General features: G+C 38.4%; 1 protein-coding gene across 1 annotated transcript; it reads right to left on the bottom strand.

The window, feature by feature from the left end:
• Window positions 1-480: 480 nt before the first annotated feature.
• LOC131991434 (saccharopine dehydrogenase-like oxidoreductase) lies at window positions 481-12653 on the bottom strand. The gene is made up of 12 exons (XM_059356891.1): window positions 12447-12653; window positions 11766-11878; window positions 11532-11612; window positions 11199-11328; window positions 10729-10778; window positions 10097-10227; window positions 9042-9159; window positions 5912-6031; window positions 5398-5454; window positions 4697-4808; window positions 2102-2183; window positions 481-1843 (listed from the first exon to the last, which is right to left on the bottom strand). The coding sequence occupies exons 1-12, from the start codon at window positions 12637-12639 to the stop codon at window positions 1744-1746; spliced, it is 1287 nt and encodes a 428-aa protein (XP_059212874.1). The 5' UTR covers window positions 12640-12653; the 3' UTR covers window positions 481-1743.
• Window positions 12654-14434: the final 1781 nt, after the last annotated feature.

Genomic DNA, 14434 nt, shown 5'->3' with positions numbered 1-14434 from the left:
CTAGCAAATATGAAATAGAATCAAAACATTTCTTTAAGTTCCTGAAGGCCAGTCTTTTAATTAAGGCCATGCATTGACTCTGCTTCCTCAAAATGACCACTACTGTCAGGTCATGTAAATATTTGTCAGGGATGACGAACAGAAGAAACACTGACACCTGGTGGCAGAAATGGCTTTGGTGCAAGTGGGTGGAAACTGCAGCCTTGCTGGTTTGCACACACAAGTTGTGAGTGTGAGTTGTACTGTATGTGGTTGTGAGGATACAAAAGCTATGGATAATCACTGTTTAGTGAGTTAACGGTCTTGTCTATAACGACTGACATTAGGAAAACAGGCATTTTAAACATTTTAATACCTTCTCAAGCAGCATAAACTATCTTTATTGTACATAAAGGTTATTACTAAAGCTCAGCTCATTTTTATTTATTTACCAAGAGTGTGTACATGTTTGTTTTTTGGTAAAACAATCACTGGAGTCAATTACAAATGATATGTTTTTATTCTTTTGTGCATTTACTGTGATTATTAAGTATAAAGACCAAAAAGGACTTTTTAAATTATAAGACTGGTCTCACCAAATCAGATGAAAAGACCAATGATTTCCCCAGCAGGAGACTGTGATTGAGTTCAAATAAACTACAGTGTGAAGTGAATGATGTTCCCGGTAACAAAGGAACATGGCTCTGCAACAGTATGGCTCATGGAGTTTTACAAAGAGGTCCTAAAACCCTGAAATGAGTTAGCATTTTCACACTCCAGTTTCCATGTCTCAAAGTCGATGTGTGTTAGAATGGTTTTTGGGTTAGAATGCCTGAAATAAGGTCTGTGGCTCATGCAACATTCAAAGATTGTTACATTTTGTTCTATGCCATTAAATAAGGGAGTAAATACCTTTCTTATTTTGAAGCTTCCATGTGTCTTTAAAAAGGCAGTTGCAGGACACTGAGCTCATGCTTTTAACTCCTGGGAATAACATTTATGCTTAAAAATAAACAGTTAATTGGTGAAGATCATCTAACTGAACCAAACACGTGAGCATATTGTTTGACACAGAGCTTATTTTCTACAACAATCCAAAACCCAATGGACAAATCCCATTGGATGTTTGTGGATCTTAACTTCTGGGTTGGCCTACAAAAATATGTCGTCTCTGCAGCATTTTGCTGTTGTGTTTTTAGATTTCAGAAATCAATGGAGCTCTATGGCTAAGAGGAATAGGATATATTAGGCTTTAGATGCACAGATGCTTGTTAGTAGGATACAATCATTTTTGTTTTTGGTCTTTTCAATGAAAGTGTTGACCATAATAATAATTAAAATATATATATATATATTTCCAGACTTTATCTTCAAGATAATGTCCTTAATGTATTACACATTTTCCCCACAATTGTTAAATTGACTTAAAAGGCATAAATTAATTTCACTCTTTTTTCTCTTACATTCATAGATTAGAAAACATAGATGATACTGTTGACAGGGTGCTAGAAGGCTCAGTCTAGCTGCTGAACAGTCCTGTATCATTCCAAAACTAGTGTTTTTAATGTGATTATTCAACTAATCAGTAAATTAGTTGACTAACCAATAAACAGAAAGCAATAGCTTTAGGATTCTGGGATTTTACAGTCTCAGTCAGGGTGAAAGCTGAAATGATGACTGGATGAAAGGTCAGGCACATCTCCAGTGGACGTCAGAACCAAAACAATATACTGGAAGTGGAAGGTGGTGAGAGTATTCCAGGGGCTACGGGTAGTTTCTGATGGAAAACTTGATGCTGCGGTTATGGAGACGGTCGATGAGACTGGTTTTATAGAAGGCAGCTCCTGGAGTGTACACGCCTCCCCTGTCAATAACGAGAGAGAGAGAGAGAGAGAGAGAGAGAGAGAGACAGACAGACAGACAGACAGACAGACAGACAGACAGACAGACAGACAGACAGACAGACAGACAGACAGACAGACAGACAGAGAGAGAGAGAGAGAGAGAGAGAGAGAGAGAGAGAGAGAGAGAGAGAGAGAAGATCATCACCAAATCTTCCCATTTACAACAGAGAGGGCCAAAGTAATGGAACCACAAGCAAAAGAAAACAAACTTAACTGACCTCCTGGGGAGAGAGTGCAGTTCATTCAGCAAGGTCACGGCTGCTTGTACCATAGCAGTAACTGTAGCCACGTAACCAGGCTCTGTGGATCAGAAGAAAAACACAAACATGGAGATTTTGCAGCCATGTCATTAGAAAAATACATTGAGATCTCAAGGTATTCATCCCCTTAGTGTCTTTTCTTTTCTTTCAGATGCTGTAGTAAGCTTTGTTTCAAAGCTACAGAGAAGATGAATATAGTGAATACCTGTGGGGTGGACATGGAGGTGGTGCCAAGTTCTAAGTATCTAGGTGTATACCTGGATAATAAGTTGGACTAAACACAGACGCTCTCTACAAAAAGGGGCAGAGACGCCTCTTTTTCTTCTTGAAGCTCAGATCTCTGGACATCTGTAGTAAGATGCTGCAGATGTTTTATCAGTCTGTGGTGGTAGTGTATTGTTTTATGCTGCAGTCTGCTGGGGAGGCAGCATCAGACACAGAGATGATCAGACTGGTCTAAAGAGCTGGTTCTGGTCTAAAGAGCTGGTTCTGTGGTTGGAGCCTGGTTGGACACACTGGAGGAGGTGGTGGAGAGATGACCTGTCAACATGTTCCAGGCCATCCTGAAATACCCAGATCATTTGCTACACAAAACCTTTATGGACCAAAAAAATAGCAGTGGACGGCTCCTCTCTCTCTGTTGCAGGGCGGAGAGATTCAAAAGATCCTTCTCTCCTACAGCCATCAGGCTGTCTCATTCTAACAGAGTTTCTACCAGACTAACTGAATTTCCCCTCGGGGATAAATAAAGTCATTTTGATTTTGATTTGATTTTTGGATCTTATGAAACAAGAATGGCGGAGAATGACATCTAAGGATGCTATGCGATGCAATCTTGTTGGAATGGAATGGGGCTTAATTTCACCCAAAGTAATGTTAATATTTAGCGACGGAAAACTGACCCCTTGACGTGTGGGATACAAATGGGTTATTAGGGTACCCACAAGTATCCTCTCTACAGAAATTCCCACTTTATGATGATGCCATGCAGTGTTTGGCAAAAAAACACATTTCTTTACTCATGCATGTAAAATGTATTACTTTTGTCAGTTGTATTGAATATTTCCCGAAAACAGGAATTGATGAATTGGATATTATCAATTGAGTCCAATTTAAAATGGCCTGTACCTGAACCTGACCTTTAGGACAATCACAGCCTCACAGAAACTTCCCCTTGTATATTGGCAATAAGCAGTTACAGAACAGAAGAGCTCACCATCCATTCGCCGAAAAATGCACTTGTTGTAGAAATCTAAAATCTCAATAGTTTTTGATACCAAATTGCAGCCTGGATTTTTCTATGGCGTTTCTCAAGGTCTTGGTGTCCAACTTTTTTAATCCTTGCTTTGGGTATCAGCCGGCAACAAGTACCTATCTGACACAGTGTTCAATTAACAAGCTGTATGCTTCACTGTGATCATTATAAGACAATACCAAACATGACTAAAGCAATGCTTTCTTAACAGTTTTTTTAAGTAAATGTAAATTTCCAAAATTGTTAATGTTCAAAAGTTCAATATATAATTAATATAATATTTAAACAGAATTTAATAGATTGACCCTACTATCACCGATACTCAATCCAGCTATTTGAGATCATTAAAAGCACAGGTGTTGCCAATGTCCAAATAATACACAAAGACATTTACATGAAAAACTGTATATTCTTCTCAATAACAAAAATAAATATGAAGTGGTATTTTTTTTTTTAAAGGCGCATCTATAAGATAATGATATGTATCGACAAACTAATGACATTGCATCATTGATCATTGAGATTTTGATACAGAACGATGAATCTTTACACCAATACTGTATATTTAACAGACCTAGAAGCCTATAAAGCTGGTTTTCGACCAAGGGCGGGTGCCCAGCTGGTTCAGAGCCAGTTCTCGTGTCGTTCGCAGTTAGTTCAACTTGCCAACCCGATCCGAACCTGTTGAACCTGTATATGTCTCCGCCTTCTTGGCAAGTATAATAACAACAGCAGACTACATGTCTCTACAACACATCTGTGCTGCTCATCTTGATCACTATGGACGTTGAATACATTCTTATTAACACTGAATGTAAGATGTTAATGTTGAAATTTGTTGTAAGCTAGCGCTAGCCCGAATAAATGAATGATACATGTTTTAGTTGGTCTCTCTCAACGGCACCGAGTTGGTCTTGGTCTTACTAGCACGCTATAGATAGGCCACTAACATTAGCACGCTATCGACTGGCCGCTAACGATCGGCCGATAACGTTAGCAAGCTAGCCCGTATCAAACACATTGCAGTTAAACAAATCAAATAAATGAATGATACACGTTTTAGTTGGTCTCTTTCAACTGCACCGAGTTGGATGAGTTGGTCAGATAGGCCCGCCCCTGACTTAGCGAGTCAGTAACAGTTGATGCCGATGTGGAACCCGTTTTCCCGTTTGGCGGTGGAAAACCAAAGAAAAGTTCACAATTGGGCACTGGCCAGGCACCGGCCGGGAACCCGGAGGCAGTGGAAAAAGCCTAAAAGTGTGCTACACATCAGCAGACTGTAGTTGTGGCAGTTTTACCTGCTCCCATGACCTGAGTGCAGATCTTAGCGTTGGGTCGGCCCTGTGTGGGATCAGTACCCTCTGAGTAGCCCTCCCCGAAAAGTGTCAAGCTGAAAGAGGTGTCTTCTATCTGAGAGAAGAGAAATATTCATGAGTGAAGGACTGAATGAGTCAATGAAAATGAAACAAGGTTTCACAGCACAACATACTGTACATCAAAACAAAACTCCCCAAGATGTCAGCAGAGCTGTTATGGTTGTAAGCACTATAACAGTGAGCAAATTATAAACCTATATTGTGTAATATGTATAGCTAAGGTACTAAACAATAAAGTAATAAAAGTCATCTCGTAAACTTTTCTATATAAAGAGTTTTTACGTAAGAAATGTGATTTCTCCACTACGACAACAGATTAAAAAATAGATGGGACATTGTCTAAAACCTAAATAAAACAGAATGCAATAATTTGCAACAATATATTTGATGTTAAAACACTTGATGCATTCTGGCACAGCGTCCCAATATATAATCGAAAGCTAAAACACAGAAATCTCTCATGTAAATCAGCCAAAGACGTTCTAACATTGGCAGATTCCTGTCACTTGGTGTCAAAGCTCCTTACTGCAGGCAATGTTTCACAGCCTGTTTATGTTATTTATGTATTATGCATCTCTGGATACATAATACAAATATGACACTCGTACAGTTTTTTGTGTTACCTGCTTAATGGTTGGACCAGACTTTGTGAATAAGCCAAAGGAGAAGAGTGATGGGAACTTTGGGAAAGAGAAAAAAAAAAACAATCACAAACAATGAATTGTCACTAACTTGTGTTAACAGCAGAATTATAAGATAAGTTTGTAAGGAACTGCGACTATATAAATAACAGTCCATACAGTACAGTACAGTACAGACTCCATTTACTCTATATGTGAGACTGCTATCATGAATTGTAGTGCTCACAAGTGAAGCATTAATACTATTTAATCAATGTTGATTCGAAACATTCCTACACTTGCAAGCATCACATAGTATCCCAGACACATTTAACACGAGGAGCTCTCGGGCTAAATACCCACACCTAACGGGGACATTCATCCAAATCTAAAAGCTTTGAACAACCATTTTAAGTCTCAAAGCTCTTGCTTCCTTAAAATGAACTACAGTACACTACCACACAAATACCAAGGTAGACGTGACAAACAGAGGCGGGTTGGTGAACAATCTAGTTACCGTGGTGAGGATTTTCCTGCCCAGGCTGAATTTCACAAAGAACCAGAAGAATAGGCCGCCACAGAGGAGTTTAACTACTGAGAACAGGCCACCAATCCCAACGTAGGCGCTGTACTGGACCTGTGGGCAGAGGGAAGAGAGACAGTCACATTGTAAGAAAAAATAGATGGGATTACTTGTGTCTTAATTATGCAATCAAACAGAACAGATATAGTTAATAATATAGTTTGAGAACAAGACTTTCTACACAGCTATAAAACAGTGATTTGAGAGCAAAACCATTGACACTGCATTCCAAAAATGTTTTATTGCAAGAAAAATAAATAGGTGATTTAAAATGTTTTATAGCAAATATAAAAACAAACACGGAATTATTGACTTTTATTCATTATTTATATTGTTTAAGTGAAAAGTCAAGTCAAAGTTGTGAGAAAACCAAAAAGTTTTCTTCGCAAATCCAAATGTTTGTCCAATAATCCAAATGTTTTGTGAGCTGTATTTTGTGGGTGGGACCCACAAAATACACAATAATTGATCCACAATAATTCATTTCTAAATGCAAATTTATTTTACTTAAGTTAAATAAGTCTGATTGGCAGTTGTGTTCCATCTATATTATTTCTGCAGTGATGCAGTGCTGTAAGTCCAAAAAGGATGTAAGTGTCTGTGGTGAGTTCACGTCTGAACTGACAGCAGAACAGTCCAATGTCTGTTATATAAGCTGCTAAAGTCAACTGAACAGGTGAAGTCAAGATAAGGTCATCACTGATTCTGTGTTTTTAGCTGAGCTTATACACTTCACCTTTCTCTCTGCTTCTTTCTGTGGTCAGTGTAGCAGCTTTAGGCTGCTCTGCTGCGGACGCGTCTCTTCGAGTCCGTGCCCCATATATTTTGGTTTAAACAGATACCGTTCTGTCTTCATTGTTCTAAGTCAAATTTGCTGGAAGTGAGATGCTTTTTATATGGAGTGAGCACGATGAGAAACTCTATGAGAAACTATTTTTTTAAAACAAAAACAAAAACAGCCTTTTAAATGCTACATTTGCAACTAGTCATAATAATCACTTGAGGCAATTTGCCTTGTGTACTTTGATTAATAATGTCTTTGTGAAAACTCAACTCCTGGCATTTACTCCCGAGTGAATGAGAGTGTGAATAATAGTCTGTCTCTATGTGTCAGCCCTTTGACAGTCTGGAGACCTGTCCACAGTGTACCCCAACTCTCGTCCAATGTCAGCTGGGATCAGCTCCACCACCTGAGTTCTGATAAGCGGTTACGGATAATGAATTAAATATTTAATTAGAATTTGACAATAGATTAGATGGAACAAGTGATTAATTACCTGGCATCACCATAATAAAATGCATATTAGCCTGTACATATGAGCTGTTTTTGAGATTTCCAAGGGGCGTTATTAACCCATTTAAGGCGGGAAAGCATTACCGCATTTCTACCATTGAAACCGGGAGCGCTGTTGCGTTACTCTACCATTAAGGCCGGGACAGCGGATATGTCATTTTGTAGTATTTGTATTTTTTTCCACCTATTTTCGGTCTCTTGGCCAATGAAATGCATCAGAATCATGATCAGAATACATGCGGGAGTGTCGCAATGCAACATGGGACTTTTCCAGAACTTTGAAATCATGGCGGAAGACGACTATAGTGGAGGCAAATCTATCCATCTATCTATCTATATAGATATATATCTATGAGCGGAGGAGCTCAGAAGTAAGTGACGGAAGCGATCTTGATGAAAACAGCACTGGTGATTTAATTGCTGATCCGGACTTTGAACCCTCGGAACCAATCGACCGGCATTTATGGATGAGGAATATGTTTTTAGACGACATATTTTCACCGAAGAACAGACAGATTTGTGGCCATCTGGAGATAATAATAATATTATTATTAAGAATATATTATTATTATTATTATTATTATTATTAATAATAATAATAATAATAATAATAATTGATGATGATATAAGAAATCATGACTGTTTATGTCTTATAGTACTTTATGCGTTGTTGAGTACCCTGAAAAGTGCAATATATAAAATGTATAATTATTATTTATTATTATTATTATGATAATTATTTTTTTATTACAGTAGGATAATGAGGACTATGTCTTGTTCTTCCAATGGTCATATCATGTTAGCATCTTGCTAATGGGCATGTATTAGTATTATGCATAGGATTTTTATTCGCCCATGGGTTTTCCAGGCATTTTTTTCCAGGCGTTTTAGGCCTAAATGGGTTAATGGGCTCTGACCAAAATGCCTACAACAATCAAAACAAATGTGTGACGTAGCACACAAGTGACACATACAAGTTGGGGCAGTGCTCGGTCTGTTTTCAAGCTGGAAAAACATGGCCGCCAAACAGTTTCACAAATGTGCTCCTGAAAACATTGGAGGCAAGAAATAGGCAACACAATAAGAGAATGTTGGTTTAAATGTGATCAGCGCTGCCTAGTTTGACAGTTTCCTGTTATCCCATCAAACCCGCCTTATGTAAGATAAACAGTTGTGAATGGCCCGACGTGGGCCACACTTGGTAGAAAATGGTCTGAATGGGACCAGAGGCATCTTCCAGAGCAAATAAAACATGAGCTCTTTTTCACATACAAATACTGTCATTTAGCCCAGAGTGCAGATACAACTTGGAACACATTTCAGAGAGTTTGCTGAATTAGAGCTCAATGGGGCAATAAACAACATTCAGAACATTATAGTGGCGGTAATCAGCTATTTTCTATTTAAAGATATAGGAATGTAGTGGAGCCCTGACCAGAGAGTGAAGTCACGCTCTTCAAGTGTGCTTTTTAATCAGAGCATCAACAAATGGTTGTGCATGTAAGCGCATATGAGTCCCTGTTTGTGTCCCACTCACCGTCACTCTGCTGCACTGCTCTCATACAGCTGTTATAACTGATGACACCTACCCGACACATGACATTGTTGGAGAAGCATAAAAGGGACCTCCCTCAGGTTATGTTGTTAGCTCTCCCCACTGCTGCCGTTTTTTTAAGTGTGTTAGCACCCTTAATCACTATGCTCTGAATTTCTGTGTACAGCCACTTTGAATCAACATTATGTAAGGTGGAATTACAAATGATATCTTACTGGTGACTGCTGTTCCTCCTCGTAAAGGAATCGCTGGGTTCTCTTGACTACCGAGGGGTCAGAGCCCATAAATGGGATGGCATACTGCTCGATCTCCTTACTGAAAAACATAAACCCCCTGGACACACAAACATAGAAACCAAATTACAAAACGAGAAAGCAAAGTGATCAACACTCACCATCTACCTCTGCTTGCAGCATCAGCACAACAGTATTTGAGCTCATTTCATCCAATGATGGTCTTCTAAATCTTTCTCTCCATTTCTGCCAGGCCCCACTTCCAATAAAATGTCATTACATTGAATGCAAGTCAGTCTTCCAGGCAGTAATAGTCTACAATATACAGCTATCCTGCAGAAACTTTTTATCCCCAATTGTGCTGGATTATTATACTGTAACTTTAAGCTGATTTTATGCCTCTCTCATAGAGTAGGCTTCATGGCGTGACAAGTCAAAATTAAGGCTTTCATTTCAAAAGATTCCTAAAAATAACATCTGAACCACATGTTCATACATTACGTTAAATTACAATTACAAACCAAATTCCGAAAAAGGTCTCCCACTAATCAGGTGGGTGGTTCAATCCCAGACCATGGCAGCCTACATGTCAAAGTGCCCATGGGCAAGATACTGAACGCCAAATGTCTCCAGGTGGCACCATTGGGGTAGCCTCTGCCACCAGTGTGAAAGGGTGACTAAGTGCTGTCTGTAGTGTAAAGCGCTTTGAGTGGTCACAAATACTAGAAACTCGCTATATAAGTGCAGACAATTTACCATTTAAATATATAAGCAAATCATCATATTCCGTTATAATAACATTTTACACAACGTTTTTGGAATCAGTGTTGCATTTGGTGATGATCGCATTTGCTGAAATTTGCACTATACTGTAAATTAAGGATCATTATTAAAATAATATTTGGAACCAAACTACTGAAATGTAGGTCAAGTGTAAAACGTAGAAAAACAATCGCTTGGCCAACATTCAAATCAACATGTTATTACTCAAAGTAAAGTGCTGTAGCCAGACAGTAATTGCTAAGTTATAGCTTTACCTCTTTTTGACTTTGGCCCCGATCACAGGCAGCGGCTGGTGGCCAAACTTCTTCCTCATCTGGCGGAGGGATCCACTGTCTGAGAAACCATACACAGCAGACTGCCAAGTTGCATCGTGGCCAGAAAAGCCCTGCAAGAGTGGGACAACTTTAAATTATGTCACAGTACAGGAAACTAAAAGCCAAACTTACCCTTATTTCCCACTCAATAAACACCAAAGGTTTAATGTGAATAGATGACTAATTTCTTCTGACTGACTTAAGTGACCTCAGCCTGCTGCGAACTGGGAACTTGACTAATGAAAAGACAAATTCTGATACTGCAGCTTAGTTGCAATGTAAATAAAAACAGTTAAATTGAATATATGTCTCAAATTATTATCAAATTATCACATTCTGTTTAATTTATGTTTCAAACAACTTTAAACAATAAGTATTCAACTGTCTCCATTAATATTTTCTAACATTTTCTATAAATGCCATGTGTGATAAGTTACCAACTGTGCCTTTGAAGTGACAGCTCAAGGTAACAACTGACACCGAAACAACCATCACTTCACTTTTTAAAAGGTTGAAAGTGTCTGACTACATTTCCCATCATGCACTGTAGAAACTGTAAATGTTCAGGCTACCTCAGGCCCACTGCTTATTGTCAGGAAGCTCTCCACAGCGGTCAGTGTTCCTGTAATCCCAAAGAAAAATCACAGTTAAATATTAAGTTTCAGCTAAACATATCAGTATATTAAAAACAATTCAATTGCATTTACCCAATCTTGCCACTGTTAGTCTTTGTAAAGATTAAAGCAAAAATATTTGAGGCTATGTTATCGATTAATGTATTAATGTACTTGGAATGAAAATTTGATTTTCCACATTTGTGGTGACGTTAAAAAAAAAAGTACTTTTTATCAAGATCACAATTGAATATATGAGCTTCAGGTTTGAAATACAGCACTGCAATGTACAGTGTTTGGTTTGTCTAGTGTTGTACACCTTGATATACTGAGGGCTAAAACAACCACTAGAAATATAAACTTTTTACCTTCATCAAGTAAACCATTTCAAGGCTTTTGATCCACAATGGCCTGTCTTTTTTTCCTACCTTTGAACTGTTTCTGTGTGTAGAGGATACCCAGGTCTGCAGGAATGGAGTCAAAGCCACAGCTGCCAATCACATACACTCCTCTGTCCAACGCCTTAGTGTGGTACTCTAGCTGCATGCGCTCCAGGAACTGTAGGAGATGGAAACCCACAGATACACTAAACAAAATGCATTTGATTGTAACAACCATTATGTCCAGTCACAGATGCAAACAGGACTCGGTAGTCCAATTTAATAGCAGCAATAACCAAGCTATTAAACAAATAGAAATATACAATCACAGTGCATCCACATGTGAAAAAAACATTAAAAAATGAACCATTATCTTCTTACCTGAGGCTCCCCACAGATGTCTATGTAGTGAGCTCCATTTTCTATACAAGCTTTGACCACTGGTTCTCCATAAAACCTGTACTAAAAGGAGCATAGGCAGAAGAAAGAATAGTTCAACACAAACCACAATAAATAAGTGTTGTGGGGTTCAATCTAATGTATAAACCTGTGTCAAACATCATCACACAGATTATTATGTTTCAACCCCTTTCAAAGCCTGAATGACATACTTACAGGTCCCACACAGTTGAGAATCAGCAGGCCTTGTTGGCACATGATAGCAAGCGATTCCTCGATAGACACATCAGCCACAATGATTTCAATATCTGTCCTTAGCTCTGGCATTGCTGACAAAAGAGAGGAAAAATATAATATTTCAGTAATTTACAGTGGACAAGTCACACATAGCCCAAACTTGACCTATAGTATGGCATACTTTCATTGCAACACTTTATAATTTAGGTAGACTGAAAAGCAATTTTGAGATGCCTTTACTTCTGGCTTCTGGTTTTACTTCTGGAAATATCCGACATTAATTAATGCATGAATATATTTATATTGTTAAATGCTTGTTACAGTATATCAGGTTTGTCAGTGCTCTGGTATGTATTTGGGAGAAGCCTGGCATGTACATCGATACTGTGAATTACTGGGATTACAGCATAAATAAATGCAGCTCCTTTCGCTTTGTAAAATCACTTTCTGGCCAGTATGAGTTTAAATACAAGCTGCACTGCTCAATAACCTGCCAGGCTGGTCATTTCTAAAGATAGCTAACTGCTTTGAAGCACAACAATAACTTTTATTTCGGGTTAACTTTTAGTGACATAAACGCAGCAAGACATTTAAGCCTGAAAGCAAACACTGCAGTGTTTGCTGTCTCAGTTAGCTTCAGTTCACCATGTCAACACATACACAGCCTCCCCGCGGCTCGTTTCAACACGTCCTCCAGACGCTGTCTGCTTCTCCCGGCCACGGCCCACTTCAGAGAGCTACCGGGACTCTCTGCAGCACACCGGGCGACCTCTTCCACAATGAACTGTCCGGTGAACCCTGTAGCACCGAAAACAACAATATGGTACGGTCTACTGGAGGTTACAGCCGCCATTGCTGCGTTGTGGTTCAAGGTTCCGCCTGGTAACACGTGACCTCCGGTTCTGCCCGCTGATTGGCTGGAAACGAACTTAATTCTCCCGATATAATACGTGGACACCTGTGTCCGTTATTAATCCATTAATTAATCCACCGGAAGCAAGAACGCTGTTTAAACGTTAATTATAGTGATGTCGTCACCCTGTTGAAATAATCAGCTAACTCATTTTTTCAAGTTTTGCAGGACACACAAAAAACTTCACCAAAAGTGAAACATATGACATTTATTGATCATTTCACTCAAAAAGGATGTAACAGAGGGTGGCTATTGGCAAAGTAATAACACTATGTGTACATTATGTAAGTTAAGAGAAATAAATGACTTGCCTGTCAGAAACATGACATGACAAGTATCATGAGCATTAATGTTACTTCAAAGTGTCATTAATGCTCATGACACATCCCATGTCATGTTTATGACACGTTCATGTCACTCTTACGTAGACACCTTCAAAATAAAGTGTTACCATATCTTGCTTAAGTCACAAAGGCATGTTCAAAAAAATTGCCTAAGTCACACTTTATTTTGACTTAGGCATAATAAATCCGCTTAAGTCACACAGTTGACATAGGCCATTATCTTAAAGGGGTAAAATCACATGATCTGATCAACTGAGGATGTAGGCGATTTTACCATAGGTGGCCGGTGTCATGAGGAGATGATTTAGGAAAAAAAAACAATTTTGACAAAAAATGACTTAGGCGATTATTTTAACAGTGTGACGATATGTGGAATGTTTCGTTTTTTTTCATATTTCAGTTAAAAGTTTCAATGTATGTTTGTGTGTTACACTGGTATGTTATTCCACATTTATTGGATATTACATTTCCAATATCTAGGTCAGGGTGTACTTATCCTACTAAACATATTATAAGAACAGTACCCTCGCACTAGCCTGAACATTTTAACTAGCATATTGTGAATGTGAAATATGAAGGATGAGATCCACAGTGGGTCAGAATTTGCAGCAGTCTGCTCCAGAATAAAATGATTGGTGATTCCTTGGTGAACGCTGACGCCTAGCGGTGAAGGGAAGTAATGCACTCTGGATATTTTTGATTCCACCAGTTTAAAAAGATGTTGATTGTGTAAATGGGACAAGCCTTGGAAAACACAATGGCAAATGTTCCTTAATCGTTTTTTCTATTCACTTATGGACATAACTAAACATACGTAAATAGGCCCACTAAGACATTTAAATATGGAATTCATTATGTATCTAGAATCTATCTTACATTAAATTTTACAAACACCCTACATTAAAACTCAAAATTACAAAGCTAATATTTTTCTGTCCTGCTACCCTCAAAAAGTCTTTTGTATTTCCATTTGTTCTCATTTATTCTTCTTTAAGGCTGAATTTATCAAAGTGCTTTTATTCCATCTTCCTGACTACTTTTCCGACGAGGCAAAATCAATGTGTAGGGACTGTCGTTCTGCCAGGTAGGACAGTACAGTAGTTATTACTTAATTGCAGTCCAGGAAACACATGAGTATGACCCAAATTTAGCATGGAGACCATATTCTGAGCTACAAAGAGTTAATTTAGAGGAATTTTACAATATTAACACTTGTTGTTTTGTCTTTCTGTCTTTCCACTACAGATGAAGCTAGTTAAAAAGGATCTTGGCAGTCAGTGGAGGAGGCATGTAAGCCCAGATGCCTAGAATTAATATATTAAGTATTATAGCATTCAATGAAAATGGTTTGACATAGAGTGTCTCTTTACAGTTGAAAAGTTGTTAGCAGC

Source organism: Centropristis striata, chromosome 18 (assembly GCF_030273125.1).
Source record: "Centropristis striata isolate RG_2023a ecotype Rhode Island chromosome 18, C.striata_1.0, whole genome shotgun sequence".
In the NCBI taxonomy this organism is placed as follows: Eukaryota; Metazoa; Chordata; class Actinopteri; order Perciformes; family Serranidae; genus Centropristis; species Centropristis striata.
Note: the sequence above shows the minus strand (reverse complement) of the source record. Positions and strands in the feature narration are given on the sequence as shown.

What these genes read in the sequence shown, in the direction of transcription:
- LOC131991434 (XM_059356891.1), bottom strand. Translation starts at nt 12,639, where the DNA reads ATGGCGGCTGTAACCTCCAGTAGACCGTACCATATTGTTGTTTTCGGT. An exon ending in CACACAGAAACAGTTCAAAG is followed by an intron (nt 10,779 to 11,198) that starts GTAGGAAAAAAA and finishes TTGGGATTACAG; the next exon opens with GAACACTGACCGCTGTGGAG. An exon ending in CAATAAGCAGTGGGCCTGAG is followed by an intron (nt 10,228 to 10,728) that starts GTAGCCTGAACA and finishes CCACTCTTGCAG; the next exon opens with GGCTTTTCTGGCCACGATGC.